Consider the following 23704-nt stretch of genomic DNA (forward strand, 5'->3'; position numbering starts at 1 on the left):
TTTGTATATGTGTTTATATATATTTTGAATGCAATTTCTTTTTTTCGTTTGCTTGGTTTGGTACAGAGGTGTTAAAGACATAAAAACAGGCGCTAGTTGAAACCTTGGAGGGCAAACAGATTGATCATCCTATTCATCAGTGAGATATATGTCTTTATGTATCTGTATGTACCTGCATGTATCTGCATGTATCTGCATGTATCTGCATGTATCTGCATGTATCTGCATGTATCTGCATGTATCTGCGAGTGGGCAAATGCATCTTAATCCCTTTGGTTTGTCGAGTTCGAGATGTTTTGGATACCCTGTAGTCTGTAGTCTGTACATTGTGTGTTTTGTGAGTTCCCTATCGTTGTTTTAATACATATATTTTCAGGCTAAAGCAAGGCGGGGCTTAAGGATCTTTAAGGTTCTTGTAGCTTCAAGCTAACATTTCAACAAACGAATCTATGAGAATTGGCAACAGTGCGTCGTCTAATCAAAGCTCTACTCTGGATTTGGCCCAGGGTTTTAAATTGAATTTCTTATTCTTTTATTTTTAACATCATCTTGGGAGGAGGCAGGCACTTAATATAGTTCAACAGAATCCGATCTCTCTATATAAACCCTATATACTCATTTATGTACAACTACAAGCTATATTCACATCGCTGTCGAATAGTAAAATAGAAATAAAATCAATAAAATAACAACCCACAAAATGATAAAATGTTGTAGGATCAAATCGAACCGAAGTAAAACACATAGTTGGTAAAGAAAGTAGTTCACATTTTGATTGGTGTGTATTTGGTACGCAAAAAAAGTTGTATAATCATATATGTAAGTATATATACCATGAATATATATGGCAATAATAATAATAATAATAATAATGATGCGATATAATAATTAAAATAGAAGAAAAACACGGTAACAAAACTGCTTAGCTCATCGATTGTTTTTTTTTTGTTTTGTTTTTGGGAGATATAAGGTGTATATGGGATATGGGATATAGAAGCTGTGGGATCGGGCAGATAGTTTTCTCCACCTTATCTCCGCTAAAGCTTAAGGTTGCATAACAATATCTATCGTATATGTACTTTGCTATTGCTGTGTGTGTGTGTGTGTGTGTGTGAGTGTAGTTTATATATATTACTCGTAGGTGTCTATAGCTACATAGAATTTGTTTAAACTTTAAACTTAAGCGACAACGACGACGACAACAACACGGGCGGCGATTGTCTTTCACTGTGTGTCGTGCGTAGGTTTCTATGAAAAAGGTGTGTATTTTGGTTTTGGTTTTTTTTTCTTGCTTGTTTTTTAGGACCTTAAGTTAAAGCTAGGTATACAATTATTTTGTTGCTCTCGCTTCTGGTATTTTAGTCACATTCCTTTCCCCAAAAATATGCATCAAGGCAATATTCTTACGCAATAGAACTAAAGAAAAAACAAAAACCATAATCGTAATCGTAATTGTAATCGTAATAATAAGTGTTTGAGGAAACAAAATAGTTTTAACATTGTTTTTCGGTTTTTCTGTTTTTTTTTGTTTTGTTTTTGTTTTCGTTTCTTTTGTGGTTTGTAACAACTAGCAAATTGGTTTCTCTTTGACATCAACATTTAGTTTAGTTTCGTAATTGGTAGTTTAAATATATGTATATAATTTTAATGCGATCTTTGCTTTTGCGTTTTGTTTGCTTTTTTGCTAAAAAGGTACATGAAGTGTATACACTTAGGGCGTTCTTTGTCAAGTTCTTCCATTCGCTTATTTAATTGTTAATAAGTATTTCTTGGTTTCCACAGTATGCCTATGTAAAGATGTGCAGCATCAATTCAACAGCTAAATCCATTCTGTATATACACCTGGGTTGGGAATTTCGCAGGAGGTTCATTCAACTAAAATCGGCTAGCTTACGGTTTGATTCTTGTTAACAAATGTTTAGCATTTCAACTACGTAACCATCTAAATGAAGCTTACAAATAACTCCCTGGCTTAACAACTAAATATCTTTGATTTAACATTTGCTTGAGTGTCGCGAGGGGTGGGGGGAGGGGAGGGATTACTGGGCGGGTCAAAATAGGGAGGGGCCTTAACTATACATAGATATATAGATATATATATATATATATGTACTCATGCATTCGTATAACAAAGCAGTTCAAACAATTCAACAGATCTCTCTTTCGTTTTAGCTAAGGACTCAATATATAAGGCGCTAAATGTGTGTTTCTTTGTGGGTTTCTTGCTTGGCTTATCTTAAGTTTCTCTATATAACTCTCCTTCTATATGTATATGTATATATTTTTATATCGCTTGTTTTTAGATCATGTAAGTAGGGTGTTTTTTTTGGATCTTATAAGTGTAGGAAAAACATTTTCTTGCGGCACAAAAACCGAAATAAAAAAGAATCTTAATTCTGGTTGCTCTTTGTACAAACGTTGCGTTTGTTTTCTACATTTTTTCCGTTTTCTTGCGCTTTTTACAATTTTTTTTTGTTTCGTTATTTCGTTTCGTGTTTTCTTTTACTTAGCTACTTTCCTACTTAGCTCAATTTGTTGGTGTTTTATGTGTTGTTTTCCTTTGATATAAACCTTGTCACTGATACGCTGGAAAAGTTCACTTCGTTTGTGTCCCTCGTGTCGCGAGTTAAAACAAATAAACTACAGTTTTGTATGTACTAAAAACTAACAACAAATTGTGGGCCCTAAAAAAAAACCAGATACATTTCCATAATTACTCTGGTTTCGATTTCAAATGGTTGGCATTAAAAGTAATTTCGTTTTGCGATTGGTCTGTAAAATATTTGCACAATTTAAAATTACAAGCTAAAATATTAGAAGTCACTTAACACCTAGGAGTTGTAAGAAATTGCAGCTAGGATGGCTTATAAATCATATAGTATTAGTTAATCAAGTAATAATTAAATGGCCAACAATCAATTGCGGGGCACAGTAAAGTCACAGAAAAAAAAACCTAAAACATTAGCGCTAAAGTTTAAAAATAATAATCAAAAAAAAAAAAAAATTGGTAGTCAAAAAAAAACTTGTATAACAAAAACGGAAACACACAAGAAATTGTAAAAGGTAGAGCAATAAAAAAAAAAAATCAGAAAATATGGGCTTTCTAAGATTACGAAATTTAGTCTAAATGCTCTGTGATTTGAACAATTTTTGCTTTAGAAAGAGACAACAACAGATCGCAGGGGCGGGAGGGCGTATTAGGGGCGGGGTTAGGATGGCGATCTTTGGGTGGCTGTACTAGGTCCATTTGCCGCCAGCCTGTCGCCATATTCACCGCATCCAGGCGGACTTTCGCTTAAACTTGGTGCGTAATCCTCGCAGTGGTTTCACCTTATTTTTACTTGCCACCGTCGCAGCACTCAAATGCTGTGGCAACAGGCCCGCTGCCACGCCCACCGAGCCTACACCGCCTCCACCGGGCAGACAGTGATTGTTCAGTCCGCCCAGATACATACTGGCATTGTGTCCGGCCGTCGAGGAGTACAAATCCTGGTGAATCTGCTGCTGCTGCTGCTGTTGGGCGAGTGCCACATTGGCGGCAGCACTGCTCAATAATGCCATCTTGCTGCCACTGCCGTTGGTGTAGACCGCTTGATTGCTGCCAAACTGCTGGTGGTGATGTTGCTGCTGAAGATGCTGCTGCTGCTGTTGCAGCTGCTGTTCCCTGTGCTGCTGCTGGTGCTCCTCCTCCAAACTGTGACTCGAGGCTCGCTTGTGCGGGGATCCATGGCTGCTGCCGCTGCTGCCGTTGCTGTGATAATGGGTGGTGGCCACCGAACCGCACTCCACTATCGAGGAGCCGGATAGCGAGAGCAGGGCGTCCACGCCGTCGCGATGTCGCTGCCGATCGGCCATCTCTTCGGGTGTGATGTTGTGACTGATGAGATAACGATACAAAAGCCATTAGTTAGAAACATTAATTATACAGCAAATGCTCTGTATAAACTCACTTCTCCTCACTGCTATCGTAGGCAGCATCTGAGCTAGCGCAGTTGCTATCGGATCCAGCTCCTCCTTGGTTATTCTGACCCTGAGCGACTGCATGCGCCACGCTGGCCAACGCATTGCCATTGGTCAGTGGCGTGGAGGAACCACTGTCCGCATTGCTGTTGCCACCCGCCGAATAAGTGTGATCCTCGCTGGGCGAACTCGTTATCACCGGTGCACTCCTGTAGGGCGTGAATAACAAATGCTTAGATAACAAGGATCGACTAGAAGGTTTATGGCCATTATTTACCCATTCTGGAAGGGCTCACTAAAGGCCTTTGGTCCGTGTTTGAGGTAGAGCATCGCCGCCGCCGCATGTACATCGTCCATGCTGTCCGCTCCGCAATCGCGGGCCAATCGCGCGAAATTTATGCCATCGGAAGCTCCATTTGCGGTGGAACCAGTACCTCCTCCGCTGCCATTCAAACCCACGAAATTGTACTTGCTGCCACTGTTATTGTTATTGTTATTGTGATAATCGCCGGACAGTTCGTCATCGAGGGCATCTTGCAACAGTGGCTGACCGACCGTATCCTCGCGTATATTCCGAAAAGCTTTGGACAGATTGGGGAATAGCTTGGGATCGAAGCGAGCGTGACTGCCACTGCCACCACCATTGGGGCTATGCGGCCTGGCCGCGTTTGTGGCCTGACTAGCACCATTGGCCAGCACCAGACCGTTGCTTTTGGTGGGCGTGGACAGGGCCACGGCTGCGGCAGCTGAAACACCAGCACCCGCAGCCACTGGCTGAATCGAGGAAATCGCAACACTGCCGCCATCGAGGCTATCGTATGCGGATCCACCACTGGGACTTTTAAGCGAGGGACTGATCTTATCCACCGCCGAGTTGGGAAAGAAGGGCGAACGATTCAGCGCCTGGATGAGATTCTGGCGCTGCTGTGGCTCCACACGCCACAACGATCCCTTGCCCATGTTGGGCGCCTTCTCCACCTTGACGAAGCTCTTGTTCAGCGAGAGATTGTGGCGCACGCTATTCTTCCAGCCATTGGGAGCCGTCTTGAAGTACGGAAAGTGCTGCACAATCCACGCATAGATCTCTTTAACGGGCAGTGCCTTCTCATTCGAACCCTCAATGGCCATGAAGATCAAGGAACTGCAATTGGTTGATAACATTTAAATATAACTCAATTATCTCATTTTTCGTGTATATAATCACCTAAAGCTATATGGCGGCTTATTATTGGTATGCACTAGCGGATCGTATGGCACGTTATTGGGATGTTTTTGCTTTTGCGGCGTATTGGCACCAGCTCCGCCGCCATTCACATTGCCGCCGCCGCTACCATAACCGTTGGCTCCATTTTTGGACACCGAATATTGCGGCGTGCTTGTGTGCATGCGTGAGCTGACCACCAGATCGAATTCCTTTAGCGAATCCTCGTTGTCGTAGCTGGCGTAACTATTGGGACTGCGCAGGTTGGCTCCTCCACCTCCGGATCCTCCTCCTCCTCCTCCTCCTCCTCCTAGTGATCCATTGTGCACTTGACTCGTTGGCGTCAAATTTGGCGGCGGTGGCGAGACGGATAACTGCAGACTACGCGGCTGCAAAGTGGTTGTGGTTGTGCCCGCTGATGTGGTGCTTGTGGCATAATATGTTCCTGGCAACAAAGCCGCTCCGGGTGGCGTCTCCGGGGAGGCAACGTGCGCTGGTGTGGAACTGAAAGAGAAGGCGTTAGTTATTGGTTTCTTCAACAGATGCGAGGATCAACTCACAGCACATGCGGCGTGCTGGCCACGTGATTGACGAAGCTATAGCCCGGCGGCAGGGATCCGGCACTGATCAAAGTCGTTGTGGTTACCACAGCCGGTGGCTCCTGGCCATGGAGTATGGCTTGACTGTTGGGTGTGCTGTTGTTGCTGCTGCTGTTGCTGCTGCTGGCAGCCGATGTGGCATAGTTGACCGCCTCGAATACGGTGCTAAAGCTACTGGCCTTGGGCACTGGGCTATTGCCACCATTCACAGCCGCTGTCGAGGATCCCGAACCGGATACAGAGCCAGTGTTGGAGCTGCTAATCGAGGAATTGTTCGAGGAGGCCGGCGAACTGACCACCGTAACAGTTGAGGCCACGTGACTACTGTGATCCATTTGGACGTGCATCTTTTCGCGCAAATACTTCTTGTGCGGATGGTGGGTGGTGGTGTTGCTACTGCTGCTGCTGCTGGTGGTTGGCGAGCTAAGTGCCTGGCTGGCTGCCTTGTAGATGGTTCCGCCGCTGGCTGTTGTACTACCATTGCTGGTCACATAGATCTGTTGCTGTAGCTGCTGTTTGGCGGGCGAGAGTATGGGTTGGCTGGCACTGCTCACCACCACCGGCATGTAGCCGTGACCCACCATGGTGGTTCTTGTCGGCGTTGGCAAATAGGTCGTCTGTTGTTGCTGCTGCTGCTGCTGCTGTTGCGGCTGTTGCTGCTGTTGACTGGCTTTGCTGGCCTTGTACTCCACCACGGTGGTGGTGCCACTGGCTCCTTTGTGCACCGTTGTGGTGCTGTACACAGTCGATGCTGCTGGTGACCCACTGGCTGCTCCTCCGGCCGCCTCCTGTTCACTGGTTTCGCTCAGATTAGTGGGTAGCTCCTCTATCAAATCGCTGACTATACACAGATTGCCATTGGGTGCACCGGTTGCCACCGTTCCTGTTGCCCCGGCCGTCGCCTTGATAGCCACCGTCGCACCACGTTTTCCCGCCTGTCCGGCTGTTGTGGTCACAATGCCCTTAATTAGATTGGTATCGCTGAGCCAGGACAGCGAGCGCAACTCGCCATCATCTTCAGCCGTTCGCACATTGACCAAAGCCTCGCCGGTACTCGCATCCAGTGGCGCGGCAGCCAGGAGCACTATATTGCCACCGGTGGCACCCACAGTTCCGGTGCTGCCCGTCGCTGTTGTGGTTGCTGAGCCGTCGTATGCCGTAAAACCACCGTTGTGATTGTGTTGCAGAAATACATATTTTGAGGCACTTGCCGGCATGTTGCTATTGCTTGTGGATATAACTGGTGGTATTACAGGTGGTTGAGCTGATGCTGCTGCTGTTGCAGATGTTGCTGTGTTGCTGGTGGTGCTGGTGCTGTTGCTGTTGCTACTGTTACTGCTGCTGTTGGCGGGTTGTTGGGGTTGTGCAATGGTGCGGTATCCATGGGCGGCAGCCACTGTTGCTGCTGCTGCCACCACAGAAGTGGGCGTGGAGGCCACCGCTACAGTGCCGGATTGCAGATGTCCACGCAGTTGGCTCAAATCACGGGTGGTCAGCAACTGTGTGGGATTATCTGTGGACATGCTGCAAGTGAAAAGTAAACAGGAGATGTTTATTTCCATGTCAGAGAGAGTACACCCCCCTTAGACCAAAGTTCTGGTAATTATCATAAGCCCAACTGCTTTCTAAAGAAAAGTCATTGTGCAACATCTAGTTTAATTTGCATGATTTATCAAACCACAGTTATTGTTTATTACATCATCGGACAAGGCTTGTTCACTTCTTTGACTCTGAGTCAGAGTTTGCAATTCGTCCAGTTTTACTTTAGGTTAGCCAATCCAAAAATCGTAATTATAATCTGAACTTACATCACAAAAAGATATCGCATATGGTAATACCTATTGCGTTGGTACAAGAAACGATTGTGATATTGGGATCGTGACCCGTTGGTATGACATCAATTACATTCAGACATTTTAGAATGCGATCATCGAGCATTATGAGTGGCTAAACATCTCAGTTGATTGCCTCATCATTAGGTATGAAATTCCTTTTTGAAATTCCGGCTATTTAAAGCCAAGTTTATATTTTTAGCCCAACCAGCTAGCTGATGATCTAATGATTGTTTGAGGAAATGATCAATTCACTGCACTTTGTACGTACGGTCATCAAATTGACTTTTCGTGAAGTGCGATTGGTGACGAGATATGCAATTATTTATCAGTTTGTTTTTATTGTTATTAAACGTCCTTCGCCATTTTTATTGCATACTTTACTGGGTATTTTCCCGGGGCACCCGTTCTATAATAATAATATTGCCTTTCCTAAAATTTACGCAATCGAAGACATTTTTTTTTTATTCTTTTTTGTTGTTACTTCTAATTTACGCGTGTTTGCTTTTTGTGGCATTTTTATGACGCCAACGGGGTTGGCACTTCACCTGCTCTCTTTCTCAAATAATCAGCCTGTCTCTCTCTGTTCTCGTAGCCCCCTCTCTTTCTAAATATGTGTGGAGATTATCTTATCAGTATTTCTGTATGCGGGCGCATATTCCCTTATAGTTTCCACCTATTTTCTTCAGCTTAAAGTTCCCAGTGATTCGAATTAGAATCAATGAGAGTCCAAAGATCAACGATCGATGACCAATCAAAAAACGAAAGTAATCGAATATTTAGTTTGCCATCAGTGAAAATATGTTTATTATATTCCCAAAGATATCAGTGTCATTGGGAGTGCAAATCGCATTAAAGTTCAGAGGTCAAAATATGTTTTTTGTGAATAATTCTAGGATCCATGATCGATCGATAGCCAAAGTAATCGAGTAATGTATACATCATTTATTCATCCAGTCAGCCAGTTGCTCATCACATGCTATTACATCAAAGGCAATTAACTTAAATATTCATTTTGCCCGAGGGGCAAATATATTTGCCGTTGGGCATCGCCAACCGAAAGTGCGAATGAGAGGGCGAGTAGAGTAGAGGGCGAGGTTAAACAGAGAGGGGGCGAGCGGTAAGGGGGAGTGGGGCAGCCAACAAAGTGTATTATTATTTATTGATTTTCATTTGGGGCAGGCACAACTAGAATAACTACGGAAACTAACGAAAACTCGACAATAGAAATGTCCAAGAAGCAAATTTACTTTTACTAGCTAATACGGTGGGACCGCGATAAAACGAACATATCAACTTGCGATACTTTCAGTAAGAGGGAAATGCTTGAAAGCGATGCTATCGACTTGTTGTTATATCTAATTTCTTAATCATATCGAAGTTCCTCTGTTCGAGTGCACACTGTATTTCCTTTTTCTTCTTCTTCTTGCGCTAACCTACCTGATTATTACCCATTGTTTTGCATGTGCAAAACGTATGGCAAGAGGGAGGGCAAAGAGACAACGAGGGGCAGGGGGAGGGAAAGAGCACGAGAACGAGGAGAGGCAGAAAAGTGCGCGCCACAACAAAACCGTAACCGTAAATGCGAAAAACACAACAAACGCGACGAGAACGAAACGCACGGGCAACAAAAACAATAAAAACACAGCTCCGCTGACCTCCAACGTCGGCAGCGCAGTCGACGTCGCCGTCATTACACTGACCGCCCAAACAAATAGTACAGCCTGGAATGTGTTTATTTTTGTACACGGAAAACAAATGCTTGGAATTGGTGTTCGTAAAGATGCGTTCATCAGTTACAGAAAAAAATGCTTTAATACCACAGCAATACACAATTGTTTTAAATCAATTATAAAATTGATTAAGTAAGAGTAATTTAAATCTAAATTTAATCATTTCCTGTCAAATTGCATAAATATTTGTTACTGTGCATAGTCTGGAATTCGTTTATTGTAGCAAAAACGACGCAATTTTTGTTTTCTTTTTTCGAAAGTCTACTCGTTGTCTTGGCAACTTTTTATTTTGTCTTTTTTGTATTGTTTTGTATTTTCTTTTTTTTGAGCAACAACAAAATAATAACAAGACGCTTACGAATATTTTATTTTGCAGCGTCGCAAGAGAGCGGCAACAAATAGAGCGAGAGCAAAACAGCGTGTTTGAGATTAGAAGAGAAACCGAGGTGGAGGTGGTGCGTTATTGCCTTTGACATAATTAATTAGCAAATATGGCCGCATGGCGACAACAACAATGAACAAGAACATTAAGAATAAGAATAAGAGAAGCAACAGCAGTTTTTGGCCAATGCAACACTGGAAAAACTCCATCGCAAAATGCCGATACATATGTTTCCTCTCTCTCTTGTTCTCTCTGGCCGGTGAAAGGCTCTCTTTTCCGCTGCTCTCAGTTGGAATTTGTTTATCTCAGCTTTATTGTTGTGTTCGAAAGAGAACAAAAAAGAGAGAAAGCTACGCATTTGATTTTGAGCCGCAGCTACGGTTTGTTATTACAGTGGAACTTTCCTAAAGCGAACAGGCTAAACTCGTTTATGAATTTGTATTTCAATTTGATTACTTCGGGACTCAGTTTGTAACAGAAATAAACTTAATTTACTTTGAAATCACTTATGGCTTTGTCCTTTCATATTTTAGAGCGTGCACTGTAAAAGTTGCGAGATTAGTACTGTGTTCTAGAAACGTCAACGTCACCGTCACCGTCAACGAAATGGCTCTCTCGTTGGCTTTTTAGCTTTTAGGCTGTGACCTGAAGACCTTTCTCCAGCATGGAGCCGTTTTAAATGTCAACTGAAAAACCCCCCAAATTCATCCACCCACCGACAAAAAAAAATAGGAAACGGAAAGAAAGAGAACAGGAGAGAGTGCAAGTCTTGCATTTGGGTCTTTTCTTCTGCCAGCCAATTAACAGCAAAAGCCAAAAACAAAATAATCAGTGGTAACTGTACCTGGGCAAACTGCTTGCTAAAAAAACAAAAGCCAAAAAAAAAAGAAAAAAAAAGGAATAGAAAATAGTATAGAAGCAGCAGCCACGCTAATGAAACGCCATGAAACTACTGAGGAGAACATGATGATGATGACGATGATGATTACGATAATGATGGTGATGATGATGATGATGGAGGATGAATCATCCAGATATATGATATATGTGTAGCAAAGTGTGCACAAATGCGGCACACGGATGCTTATGAGCGTGTCAAAAAAATAATCGTAAGGGAGCCACTTAGCAGCGAATAAAACCACTGACTAGCAAGTGGAGTTAAGCCGCGACTCGATAGCGAGTCACAGCTCGTTGATACCCTATAAATTATGCAATTGCAAGAAATACTACGAAAATATGAATATATTCTATTCAAAATTCATAATGCAAATTTCTATGCAATGGTTCAATTACATTATCGCCCCCTTAGATTTTAACGAATGATCACCGTTTTTTCGCCTAATTTTCCTAACCCACTTTTTCGACTACATAAATCCGAATTGTTTACTCCAGTTTTATACGAGAAGCACCCATTGATACCCTGCAAACGGTTGAAAAATGGTTAAACCGCGTGGAATAATCAGCGTGCGACTGGTTCAATAATAATACACACAAACAAACAAATAATTGACAGCCAGCATGTTTTGTTTTTCTTGCTGTTGCTGTGAAAATTGTCGCCCAATTGAAATGCCAGTGGGGAAAATGGGGAAAAATCTATGGAAAAATGTTTAATGAGTTGTTTCCTCTTTTAATAAAAGTAATACGAAAAAGAAGAGCGTGAGATAACAAAAAAAATAATAATGGTGCATATATTAAAATACAAATATGTACGTTTGTCAGATGGCACAAAGAGAATGAGTTGCCGGCATTTTCCACTTTATGTACATTTACAATTATCGTTGAATAAAATGCAATGGCAATTGCCTTGATTTACAATGCTTTGTGTATATGTTTCATTTGTGTTTAATTATTTTGATTTGTCTTAAATAAAATATACAATAGGCAATAGGTAAAATTATGGCTACAGCTTTCAAAACATTTCACGTAACAAAGAGCGAGAAAGAGAAAAAGCTTTTGCATACTTCCGGCCATCAACAAGATAGCATACTGCTCGTAGAAGGCAAAAAGCTAAATGACAACAACAACAGAAAGTGTAATAAAAGCGAGAAACGGCGAAAAAGGAAAAGCAGCAGCAGCATTTTTTGAGAGAACTTCTCCCTCTCTCTTTCTTTGTGTTATTTGCGCCTCTCTTTCTCACTCTCTCATTTGATGAAATATAAACAAAAATTTCAGAAATTCATTCAAATAACAGAGAACAAAGGTGAATCAAAAATGTTTTTTAAACAATTACGTGGAGGAAATGTTTATAATATATGTTTGCGATTTCGATTTTTCGGTTGGGTTTGGGTTTTCCAACCGCCATAAGAATTTAAAACTCCAGTATCCAAGAAATTGTATAACTTGCTTCTTAGTTATTCGCATGTACGTCAAGTATCATAAGCACATAAAAAATATTTTTGTTAAACGCTTTAAAATGAATATGTTGTATTTGTGTTTTCCCACCAATTTTAAGGTCGACACTTTGCGCATATGTCTTACAAACAAGACGATTTACTTTTATCGTCAATATCGTAGAATTTTTCAGAATTTTCTCGATAGACGATGCCAGCAACAACAAAAGAAGGAAAAATATCAGAATAAATAAAATGAAAAGAAAATAAGAAATGCGATGGCGACAACCACGCGGCGTATACGTAATGCCTGACGTTGTGGCCGCCATGTCTGTGATTATGCACTGGTGTCGGTGAGTGTGCGTATGTGTGTGTGTAAGTCACTTCTCTTACGCGCTCTCTCCCTCTCGCGCTCTCACTCTTTCTTACGCTTCGCCTTGCACATTACGTATACGCCTGGGTCAAATCATCGAAAAGAATAATAAAACACCGACAGCAGGGCGTATGAGTTATGAAAAATATGAATTCGTAAGGGAAACTCATTGAAAAACTAATAGGGTGCATGAAATGTAGTGCATGAAAAGTAAAACTTTGAAACTCAGCGCAAGTATGCCGATTTGTATTATAATTTACGCAAATCCATCATCTATAAATACCTTCAAAGAATAAAATATGTATGTTTAGCATAAACTATTTACCAAAAACTAGGCAAACACAAAGTTCTTGAAAGAAAAATATTGAAACAATACAGTCAAGTGCTTGGAATAAATATAAATAAAAAAGCAACAAATCTGTACAAATTTGGCTAAGTTTTTCTATATACACGTCTGAATTGTATTTGTTTTTGGTTTTTGTATAAACTGAAAAACGCAACAAGGCCGCTAGAAAAGCGCTTTGGCGTTTATAATTGCTGTTGATCGCTTTTGTTGTTGTCTATTTATTGTTAGCTTATTCGCGTCGTTTTCATAAAACAAAAAAAAAAACAAAAACAATTGTCATTGCACGTGTGTGTGCGAGAAAGCGTAAAAGAGAGAAAGAGTGGGGACGATAAGAGCATATCTTTTTTTTTTTAGTGTGTCACCTAGTCTGCAGTGTACTACTCTTTACAAAAAATCTGGCTCCAAAACAAATTACTCATGAGTTTTAATATTATTATCAATTTCGGGAAAGTGCAGTAGTGTTTAGTTAAGCGTAATACATTTTCTATACATTAAAAATAGCGATTTTGGTTCAATTATGGAGCTTTTACTGTGGAAAAGCAGTTTTAACTGCTTTAAAGGCAGAAGAGAACCAAAAGAGAGTGCCAAAGAGAAAGGGCAGCCGGAGAAAGAGTGGGATATAAATGAAATTTCAACGTGGTTTTCGTTTCGTGGGCATTTTTTTTAGTTGTTGTTATTTTTATACATTTAGTGGCTAAGTTTAAGGCATGATTATGAAATCGGAGAATGTATAGAAAATTGGGCATTACGCAAAATAAATGAAATAGCTCAAATGGGGAATCGATGACAAAATGTCAAGTTGTACATTTGATTGGAAAAAAACCAATTTAAAATTCAAATTGTAATCTGCGATCCTCCGTCTCTCTTTAACACTCGCTCCTTCTTTTTCTCTCTTTCTCTCTCTATTTGTTTGCCATTCGTATTTCTTATTATTATTTTTGTTTTACTCACACACAAACACCAACCAACAACACACACACACTTTTTTGTTATATTTATTTTATTTTTATGGCCCGCTTTAAAATATTTTGTTTTCTTCTATAATGTATTTATATTTAATTTGTGTTGATTCAGTATCACATACCTCCATACAAGGCGTTCTCGCAGCTTCGTTGTCGTTTTATTGCACGCAAAAAAAAAATGAAGTGCTTAAATGTTTAGGAAATTGTTGAAGGCTTCGGCTTCTCCATTTAATGTGCCTATATATTTTGTTCGCAAAATTTGTTTATGAAACCAGTAGGTGATTTTTTGGTTTAAAGGTTTTTACAAGATTTTCTCGTTAATCTCGAACCGTAAAGCACGCGAGCAGGCAAACGAATGAAGCGAAGCGGCGGCAACAGCAATTGAAAAACCGACCCCCACCAGCCACACTCCCCAGCACACACACACACACCACCACACCCACACGCTCGCTCTCTCTCTGGCAAAAATCACACAAAGCTTTCATTGTGTACGAGAGCAAAGAAACGAGAGAGAGAGAGAGAGAGAGAGCCGGCAAAGCGAAAATAAATAAAAATAAATAAAAGCCAAAGCAAAGTCAAAGCGTCGTAAACAAGCTAGTGAGTAGGTACAGTAAAATATATAACTTTAAAGTGAATAATAAGTGCATAATAACTTAATTGTTAACTGTAGCTTTCAATTCATATTTGGGCATTTTAACCACACTGTAATTCCAATTTAGTCAAACTTCTAATAAGTCCACGTACTTCTAATAAAATATCGATTTCTATTGCCCATTTTCGAGTGCCTACTGTACACCTCTCTATATATCTGCGAGTGTGTTGTGCGTTCGCGCATGACATTGCCATTTATTGAAGTGAGCAGAAACAAATACAAATGCGACAAATAAATGCGAAATAAAACTATACTTTGCCAACAAAAACAAATACTTAAATTTGAGGCTTATGGAGGCCAGCTGGCTATCCGTCTCTTTCTGTCTGCAGCCCTTGCCGCTTTCTCCTTCTCCCCCTCTTTGCTTCTCCTTAACATAAACAACTTTTGGCAAGGATCTCGTGGCAACAACAAAAGCCACAGGCAAAAACAAAAACAAGGCACAACAAACAGCTGTTTGGGCTAGGCTTGAAAAATAACTCTGTCGCTCTTACTTCAATTAGCCCGCTCTCAAACTTCTCTTCGCTGCGCTCTTTGGTTAGCCAAAGTGACTCAGAAAGTCTGTATTTTTATGACAATTCTCTAAATATTTATAAATAAACAAAATGGCAACAGCTAAATGTGTGCTCAAATACGTCATTACTTCTGACTAAATAACTAATTTTATTTACAATTTACCAAACAAATTTGATGACCTAAGTGACCAAAAACCAAATCACGAGTTTAAAAATATATACGTAACAATCAAAAAAGATGTCATAACTTTCTTCAAATTTATACAATAAGAGAAATTGGATGCTTTAATGAAAAGTCATAGCGTTTTCAAATAACATGAGAACTATGAATTATGAAAATAAGCTCAAATGAAATAAAACAGTCTAGTCAAGTGCCTAATTAAATTAATTAGAAGTACACACATGTACATTAGCAACTAAAACAACACGTCATAATTAAAAGCCTCAAAAAACCCCGCAAACATTTGTTTAAAAACTAGCTCAATAGTTGGTTAAACGCATAATTAAATTAATTAATATTAACGCCAGCGATTTATCCGCTTGCCAAATTAAAAACAAAAAAAAATACACAATCTAAAGCGACACGTGCGACAAAAACTGGGCGAGAAGAGGGTGGGGGAGGAGGGGGAGAAGAGAGCAAAAGAGGTGAGCGATAAAGCAGGAAATACAAGAAGCCGAGACACAAACGCACACACACTAAATAAATTAAGCGAACGCAAATATTCCAATACCAACAACATATCGAATGCAGCAACGCACTGAAAAAAATTCAATACATTTTTAAACAAATTTAACCAATTTTTGTATGAAATCTATTAGAAAATCATTTTATTAGCGCTTTGCATATAAATATTTCAAAGCACGAGTTTTAATCTTTTTACATTCATTCATATGACTGAACAACATAAGCAAGTTTCTCGCAGTGCACGCGCTTTGTTTGAGTTGTTTTTAGTTTCGTATTTGTTGCTTTTCGGTGTTGCCGTTTAACCATATTTAATTTTAGCAATAGCTGCGGAAAATTGAACAACGACGACCGCTTATGTATCATCCTATATTTGTTGAAAATATAAATAAATTTATACAACTTTTTCCCCATTCCACGGCGCACGCACAACAACGAAATTGAAAATGAAAACGCCAAGAAAAATAAAAAAAAAACAAAGCCAAAATGAAGAAGAAGACGAAAAAGAGAAAATCACAGAGCGCGAGCGTATTTCAAAGAGCATTAAGCGCCAGGCGAAGAAAAGAGCGTAAATAAAAATGAAGTTTGCCGGCTTTTTGGGCACGCCAAAAAAAAAAAAAGACGGACACACAAAAAGCTAAAAAGAAACCAAAGGAATGGGCAGCAGAAGACGGTGAAAACTGCAGCAGGAGAGACAACAAAAGAAAGAACTAAATATAAATGTATGCACGTAAGCCAAGTATGTATTCAGATGTACAATAAATAGATGTACATACATACACATGTATGTGTGTGCATGCATCTATGTATCTACAAGTCTGCACACAATTGCGGTTATGGTACTGGCTACTTAACCATATTTAATCAGTACTTTGTTAACTATTTGTAACTTTGTACCTAATACTTATAATCTAACAAACTTTAAGAACCGCATAAAGTTCATTTAAAACAAAAATATATTGCACGTACATAGTGATGCCATATTTAAATAAAATATGAATATAAATATTTCTTTTACTTTAAGTTAAGTGCTAAATTTTGGATTTTTCTTTATAATGTAAATAACCCTATTTAAAACATAGATGTAAAATCTATTACTCAATGACCTTCTTATATGGTTAATATTTGTTTATTGTTAATAATAGTTCGATTTAAGTGGTGCAGTATCGAAAGTATTTACAATGTCTTTACATCTATGTACATACATATGTACATAGATTTATGCAGGCATGTTGCTAGTACATTTTGTTTGCTGTTTTGTCGCTTTGGCATTTACATACATAGGTCTTTTTCGCTGTTGCCAGGCCAACTTACAGTCCCCGATAATCCCCACAAATACAGCAACAAATACAGCAAGAAAACCAAAAAAAAAAATAAATAAAATAAAAACAAAAAACAACAACCTCGATCATCTGAGACGACGAATTACGAACGCTACCTTTTCGACTGACAATTTCGATTTTATTCAGCTCGATTTTACTCGACTTCTTTTGGCCGACGAAAAATTTCAATTTCAATTGATTTCGTCTTCGTCGCTCAACCAAAATAAACCCATCATGTGTTCTTTTTGGCTTTTCCTCGTGCACATCTGCATTTCACCGTCTGCTGTGATGTGTGTTGTGCGCTGTGTGTTGTTTAGTTGAGTTTATTTTTACTAGTTTTCTATAATTTGCTTTTTTGTATTCTTTGTTTTTGCTCGAAGCAATTACACAAGGCGTCGCCTGTGCAAGAACAACAAATTGGGTCAACCGCAATTAATACAACTAAATATAGCCAAAGCGCACATTTCCCTCGCGAAAACCAAAACCAACAACAAAAATAAAAAAGAAAAAGCACAAATATAATAATAAAATGAAAAGCAATATGTGTGCGCATACAACAAAACAAAAGGAGGCAAAAATAATAATGAATAATGAGTGTGTTCAGTGTTGACAGAGCAAAAGTTGTTTACCCTTTTGTGGGCAGCAGGCGAAAACGTTCTCACATAAAAAAGCAAAATACAAAAAACAAAAAACGAAAAAACAATAAAAAAAAAATAGAAGAAAAACCAGCAATTGCTGATAACAGCGAGAACGTTGTGCATCGGTGGCGTATACGTGATGTGGCTTAATAAGGGAGCATTCTTGTGTCCACTAACTAAAATCTGAATCTGAATGCCACAAATGCATTTCACACAGCCCACCAAAGTGTCGCCAGCCATGTATAACACATACATATGTATATCGGCAAATGGTCGAAAATTGATTGAAATTCACATTTCTAAGCATCACAAACTACAGTGACCTCTCCATAACACGGCCCACGGCCCCGTTTCCAAGTGCATGCTTTGTAACAGCAAACTATCAGCATCATTCAACATCATTATTTGGCACTCGACCTAGCATCGTTTCGTTTCAAACGAGTGCTCACTGTAAGCGATCAGTGCGTGCTGGCAAATGGTTAGCAATGGGATGAAAACTTTTGACAAACACTGCGCTCGTTTGTTTGTTTGTTTGGCACGCTCGTACAGTGGGCATCAGGCACATGCACAGGCACAGTCACGGGCACAGGCACAGTGGGATGCCCTTCAATCAACCAACTTAAACCAATTGACACAGACTCGTACGTTAAACGTTTCCCACTAATTAGCACATTCGTTGATGTTGAAGAGTTGGCGAGCAGCAACAAATACATACAATAAGGAAAAAAGAAAACTAATATGGAGTACGAACGAAGCCACGTTATTTTTTCGTTAAACATTTGGTTAAATAGATGGATTGATAATTGGATGGAAATAGGAGCAAGTTGGAGCGGCAAGTTGGCATTACGTATTCGTACTGTTGGCTAACGATTATTAAAGTTGTATTATTTTCTCCTATACATATTAATTTGCATACTGCATTTGCTCAGCATTGAGTGAAAAACGAACATGTGAACATGTGCTAACAGCTGGGAAAACATTCCATATAAGTCTGAATGGGCGGAGAGTGGGAAACAGGTGTATTCTAAACAATTACAAATGGAAAATATGCATGCTCCCTCGAGTTGAAAATGAAAACGAAAAATATATGATGTATGTAGTATATCGCTGCAAAGTGAAATCTAAAAACCAATTATGAGTTATTCATCCTAAAAATATGCCCATAGTGGTTGCTTCAGGAATTTGACTTCTAACATGAGTTATAACATTATATGCTCGACCTCTGTATAATTTACATTTAATTTCTCAAAATCTGCTAATTTCCTGCAAGTCCTTGTTAATAATAACCATTGATACATTTCAATAAATTAATGTTAATAATAACTATTGATACATGTTTTTAAATTATCGCGTTGCTAACGTGCTTTTGACCTGCTATTTCCGCTGCTTCTATTTTAAATCCGATTGTAATTGCAATTCGAATTCCAATTCTAATTTGGATGCAGATGCGTTGCTCTATTTTCTCCGCCTTGGCTGTTGTATAACAAACGACGACGAAACAACAAAGTTGCCGTCTCCTGTTGCTACTTTTAAGTGTTTTAGTTTATTTTTTGTTTGCATTTTGCGCACTATTGCCGCCGTTTAGTTGTTGTTTTTTTAATAGTCGCTATATCTTATCGCGCTAGCAACTTGCTTGTGAGTGTGTTGGCACAGCTCTCGTGGCACGTGTGTGCGTTTTAGTTGAATTCACCGCACACACACACACACACACTCTCCCACACACACACACACACACTGTACGTACATAATTATTTTCATTTTTTATGTAATCAACAAACAGAAAAAGCAACGCCTCAGCCTCAGCCTCAGTTTGCCTTCTATGCTGAGGTTCTCAAAAAAAGCACACCACACGCCTTTACAGCAGCGGTCAGGTGCATAGCTCGCAAGCAGCTCAACTATATCATCTTATTCAAATCTCTTATTTATATTAATTTAGTGCAAATACACTTTACAAAACCATTTCATTTACTAGTCCTACAAGTGCTAAGAAGTTGCTCGTGGTTGTCACACTAACAAGAAATGTTTATTATTTTGAAAAGCTTATTTAAATTGTTAAACAAGGAACAAATTAAATTTTTGTAATACCTTTGCCTTAATTATCTTAAAAAACTGTAAGTTACATATGAGTAGAACAGAAATACACGAGGTGAAATCAAAAGAGAAGGAGCCACTATGGCAGCACGAGTTCTTTCGGCTTTATTGTTGTTTTTGGGTGGTGCGCGTCTTGCGTGCCGACGACAACCACCCACAAGAACCACCCACTTGCCGCCCCCGAAACGTCGGAAATGTTACGGCCGATATTCAATTAGTTTTTAATCCCGCCCAGCGTCAAGGAATTTCAATTTCCAATTGGTTTTTAAGTCGGAAATTGCCGCTACACGCATACACGCAACCAAAAAAAACCAAAGAAAAAACTACAACAATTGGTAGGAAAAACAATAAACAATACACCATACTACACACACACACAGAACGCCAAGAGCTTTGAAAGTCTGAAGTATTCATTGGATTTTCTTGAATGCTCGTTGCATAATCGCCCTGCAATTAGCACAGCGTGCCTATGAACCCCAAATCCAAACTTAAAGCTACGATTTCCACGTGATCTTCGCAATCTGCATAAGTGCCTGCCAAGTTTTTCGTCACTCCTCTCTATCGATGACATACAACTGAATTTTACAAACTATAGAAGACGGTTAACTATCAGGGGGAAAAAAATGAAAATGAAAATGGAAAAAAAGAAGGCAGGCAATGGCGAGGTCGCTTTATCAAGACACGACGCTATATGCTATATATGCTATATAGCACCACTAGCAACAACAAATTAGCGTCTCGGTCAGATAGAGAAAGGCAGCGAGACAGAGAGAGAAGCAGGCAGGCAGGCAGGGAGAGAGAAAGAGAGTGAGTGAGTGAATGGCGGAGAGAGAGCGGGCAGAAGAGGAGAGCGAAGAGCAGCAACAAATCACACGATCGCTAACTCACACATGAAATATGCAAGAGCAATAACAACAACGACGCCAAAATAAAACCAGTAACGAGTATTGTCAATCAAACGGAGCATACCCTGCATAGAAACCAATCGCGATCATCATCGCGATAAAACTTCCAAATTCGTGCTAGCATATTATGTAAACAAACGACTACCAATCGCTATGGAACATTTGAACATCTTTGTATTTGAATTGGATGTATGCAAATTACAAGGGAACATCGCGATATCTGCCCAATATACCCACATGGGCCATCAAATACAGGGCATAATCAACGACAAAGCGTTGTCGATATTCTGCGCCTCGTTTCTCTGCCAGAACATTTTCTTGCTGACGCAGCGGCGACGCACACCCCCTCCCCTACCCGCCCATTACCCCAACCCCCTCTCCACACACACTCACACACCACGCTCGTGTGTAGATTTGTGTGTGCATGTAAGGGTAACAGGCCAACGCGAAACCGAGAAAAAAGTGACAACAAACCAAAGTGGATTACAGTGGAAAATCATTAAAGCCTCAAAAAACGTGTTATTCAAATAACAAAGAGATAACACCAAACACTTCTTAAAGTATATACAAATCTTAAATCAGTGATTCCAAAAGCTCTTCACAAGAGATCTTACAAAACTGAACTTTTAAGTTCATCATAATTCATCATAGTTAGGTCCACCAGTAGCTGGTGTAAATTGTAAAGCGCAAACATTCACTTTTCGGGGTAGAATGGGCTTAGGTAAAAGGGTGTCAAACATTCGGCATGGGATTTGCATTAGAATTGAAGTCGAAGAGGGGAAAATAACCCAGATTTTGATTGATATGCGTTCTTTGCGTGAGTGTGCGTATGTGTGTTCTTATATAAAAGGCCAACAGGTGGCGACGATTTAATTTCCAAATGATTGATAGAGACGATCTCAAAGACTCGAAATTTGCGGCTTAACTAGAGTTTACATTATTTTCAATTCCTGAACATTCCAATTAGAAATGGAAAGTTTTTTTTCAAAGTTGCAGTGACATTTTGAAAAGCATCGTTTTGACATTTCAATTCAGCTATTTGGTCTAAAAATAATATCAAATTGAATTTGTTTTCCTTCTGTGTGTGCAGTAGTTTGAAAAATATTGTGTGTAACTAACGATTGTGGTTTGGATTAGTTTAATTTTTCATGCGGGTGCCCCGCCCCCTTTTTTCAGTAGAAACGCCCCTATCCTTTTTTGTTTTGAGGGATCATTGATAATTTCGCTTGCTTCCAGTTTCCAATTTTCCCGTTTTCCAAGCGGGGGGCGTGAAAAGAAGTGGAAATAACAGAAGCAGCCGCAGCAGCAACAACAACAACATAGCGGGGGACACACACGCACATTTGGTGACACACAAACACACACGCACACTGCTCACACACATACGATGGGCAGCACTAAAAATATTCCTACAACATTTGCTGTTTTACCACGTTGTTTGAGCTTTTTGTTGTTTTAGTTTTGCTTTATGTGTTGTTGCTGCTTTCCCTGTTATTTTTCTGTTATTTTTTTGGCACTCACTGTTTTTTTTTGTTGGCTTTGCAGCGCACTCTCTGTCTTTTTCTTTTTGCGAATCTCTGTTTCTTTTTTTTTACTGGCGGCACTTGCAATTTTTGTATTGGATTATGGTATTAACTATCACAAATTAATTAAACACAAATACACTTGTAAAAAAAAAATGTTTGGCATACCTACTGAATTATTTTTAGTTCATCAACGGCTTTGCTTGCTTTGTTTTGGAGTCTTTACTTTTCCCTTTTTTTTTTTGCTGATGTTTACTTATTGCAGCTTATTGTTTAAGGGGGTTTCTTCTTTTTTGTAAATACATTTACGTTTCTACGTCCGCTGCGCTGAAAGGCAAAAAAATGAATGCGGCGGCGAACGCGAGAACGTCAACCAGACAAGCAGCGCAGTCGGCGGTGCCGTCAGCTGAGGCAGAACAACAACAACATTGAAAAGCGTAAAAAAAAAAACAAATAAAACAAAAACACACACAGTTGTTCGATTACTTTTCAGTCGAAAAATATTTCGTGTGGAAAACTTAAATCTGGCATTGCTGATATTCGAGCTGCCGTATTAACATAAGGCTCAAACGGCTAATTGATTGAAATGGTTGCAATTTGTTGATTTTGATTTGTTTCTGAAACTCAGCAATGGAACGGAAAACACATGGCATCGAAGAGAGCGGTGCTCTCTTACGCTCTGTGTAAGGCAAAGAGCGCAATGAGCGCGTGGCAAACACATGGTTTTTGTTGTTGCCAAAACGTAGAAGTAGCAAAAGAAGAAGACGCAGCGCTTACAGTTACCTCGCGTTGTTGTTCTTGCACAGTGGAACATATTAAGAAAAGAAAGGCGAGAATGATTCAACAAAATAACATACTTAGTTTCAATAATACAATTAAAAAATATTACAACATAATATCACTACAAATATAAAACTTAACATTTTTCTGAATTGTCTTGTTTAAGTTAACAGAATAAGTTAAAGGCAAATGTAAATGTTATTATAATTGCCAGTGACTTAGAGACATGGTACATGTTAGCCATAATGATACAACCTAATTATGTGCGAATTAGTATTACAAGCTGAAAAGAGCAATATGATGACACACTGTGCCTTGGTGTTTTTAGTATCGGCAAAAGGTATTCATCGCATTTACATAAATGCTACACACTGTATTAAACTGCTTCTGTGTGGGTGAACATATGTCACACGCAGCGGCGAAAAAGTCAATCACATCAATACACTCGCGTTTTCTCTCTCTTTATCTCTCTGAATTTGTTGTTATTGTTTTTATCGGTACCCACCCGCGCGCAAATAACAAAAATACAATGTATCGGCATTTATTAGGTGAGAACGAGTGAGAGAGAGATGCCGTTATTGTTTTTACGCTGCGTGCGTATTTGTTTTGTATTTTAATATCGCTCTAGTTTTGGTAACTCTCTTCGCTTTTTGTTCTATTAATGAAAAATGTAATGCGAACGTGTTAATTAGAGAATGAAAAACGGCAAAAGAGCTGAAAGAAACAAACAAGGCAAGCTAAGGAAAGTCAGAATGACGATAAGCAACAAAAAGAAAAAAGGCAAGTTCTTATCGTTTCGTTTGTCATCCAAAAGAAATATACAAAATTTTGATGATTGCCCAGAAAAACACAAGCGCACAGAGAATAAGAGAGAGAGAGAA

At 39.5% G+C, this 23704-nt stretch overlaps 1 protein-coding gene across 3 annotated transcripts; it reads right to left on the reverse strand.

Moving 5' to 3' along the window:
• Window positions 1-788: 788 nt before the first annotated feature.
• Window positions 789-22369, reverse strand: LOC122623723 (mucin-19). Of its 3 annotated transcripts, none has more exons than XM_043803037.1 (6): window positions 22216-22369; window positions 5722-7284; window positions 5165-5665; window positions 4238-5101; window positions 3951-4169; window positions 789-3877 (listed from the first exon to the last, which is right to left on the reverse strand). In XM_043803037.1, the coding sequence occupies exons 2-6, from the start codon at window positions 7281-7283 to the stop codon at window positions 3271-3273; spliced, it is 3753 nt and encodes a 1250-aa protein (XP_043658972.1). In that variant the 5' UTR covers window position 7284; window positions 22216-22369; the 3' UTR covers window positions 789-3270. The 3 variants fall into 3 exon arrangements, with proteins under 3 accessions (XP_043658972.1, XP_043658970.1, XP_043658971.1); XM_043803035.1 differs by having other exon boundaries at window positions 22212-22369; XM_043803036.1 differs by lacking the exon at window positions 22216-22369 and adding an exon at window positions 13841-14058.
• Window positions 22370-23704: the final 1335 nt, after the last annotated feature.

The sequence above is a fragment of the Drosophila teissieri genome, chromosome X (assembly GCF_016746235.2).
Source record: "Drosophila teissieri strain GT53w chromosome X, Prin_Dtei_1.1, whole genome shotgun sequence".
Taxonomy (NCBI): domain Eukaryota; kingdom Metazoa; phylum Arthropoda; class Insecta; order Diptera; family Drosophilidae; genus Drosophila; species Drosophila teissieri.

Excerpts from the sequence above, each read along its gene's own strand:
- LOC122623723 (XM_043803037.1), bottom strand. The coding sequence starts at position 7,283 with ATGTCCACAGATAATCCCACACAGTTGCTGACCACCCGTGATTTGAGC. Across the intron at positions 5,102-5,164 it reads AAGCCGCCATATAGCTTTAG|TTCCTTGATCTTCATGGCCA; the intron begins GTGATTATATAC and ends AACCAATTGCAG. Across the intron at positions 3,878-3,950 it reads TACGATAGCAGTGAGGAGAA|TCACAACATCACACCCGAAG; the intron begins GTGAGTTTATAC and ends TTATCTCATCAG.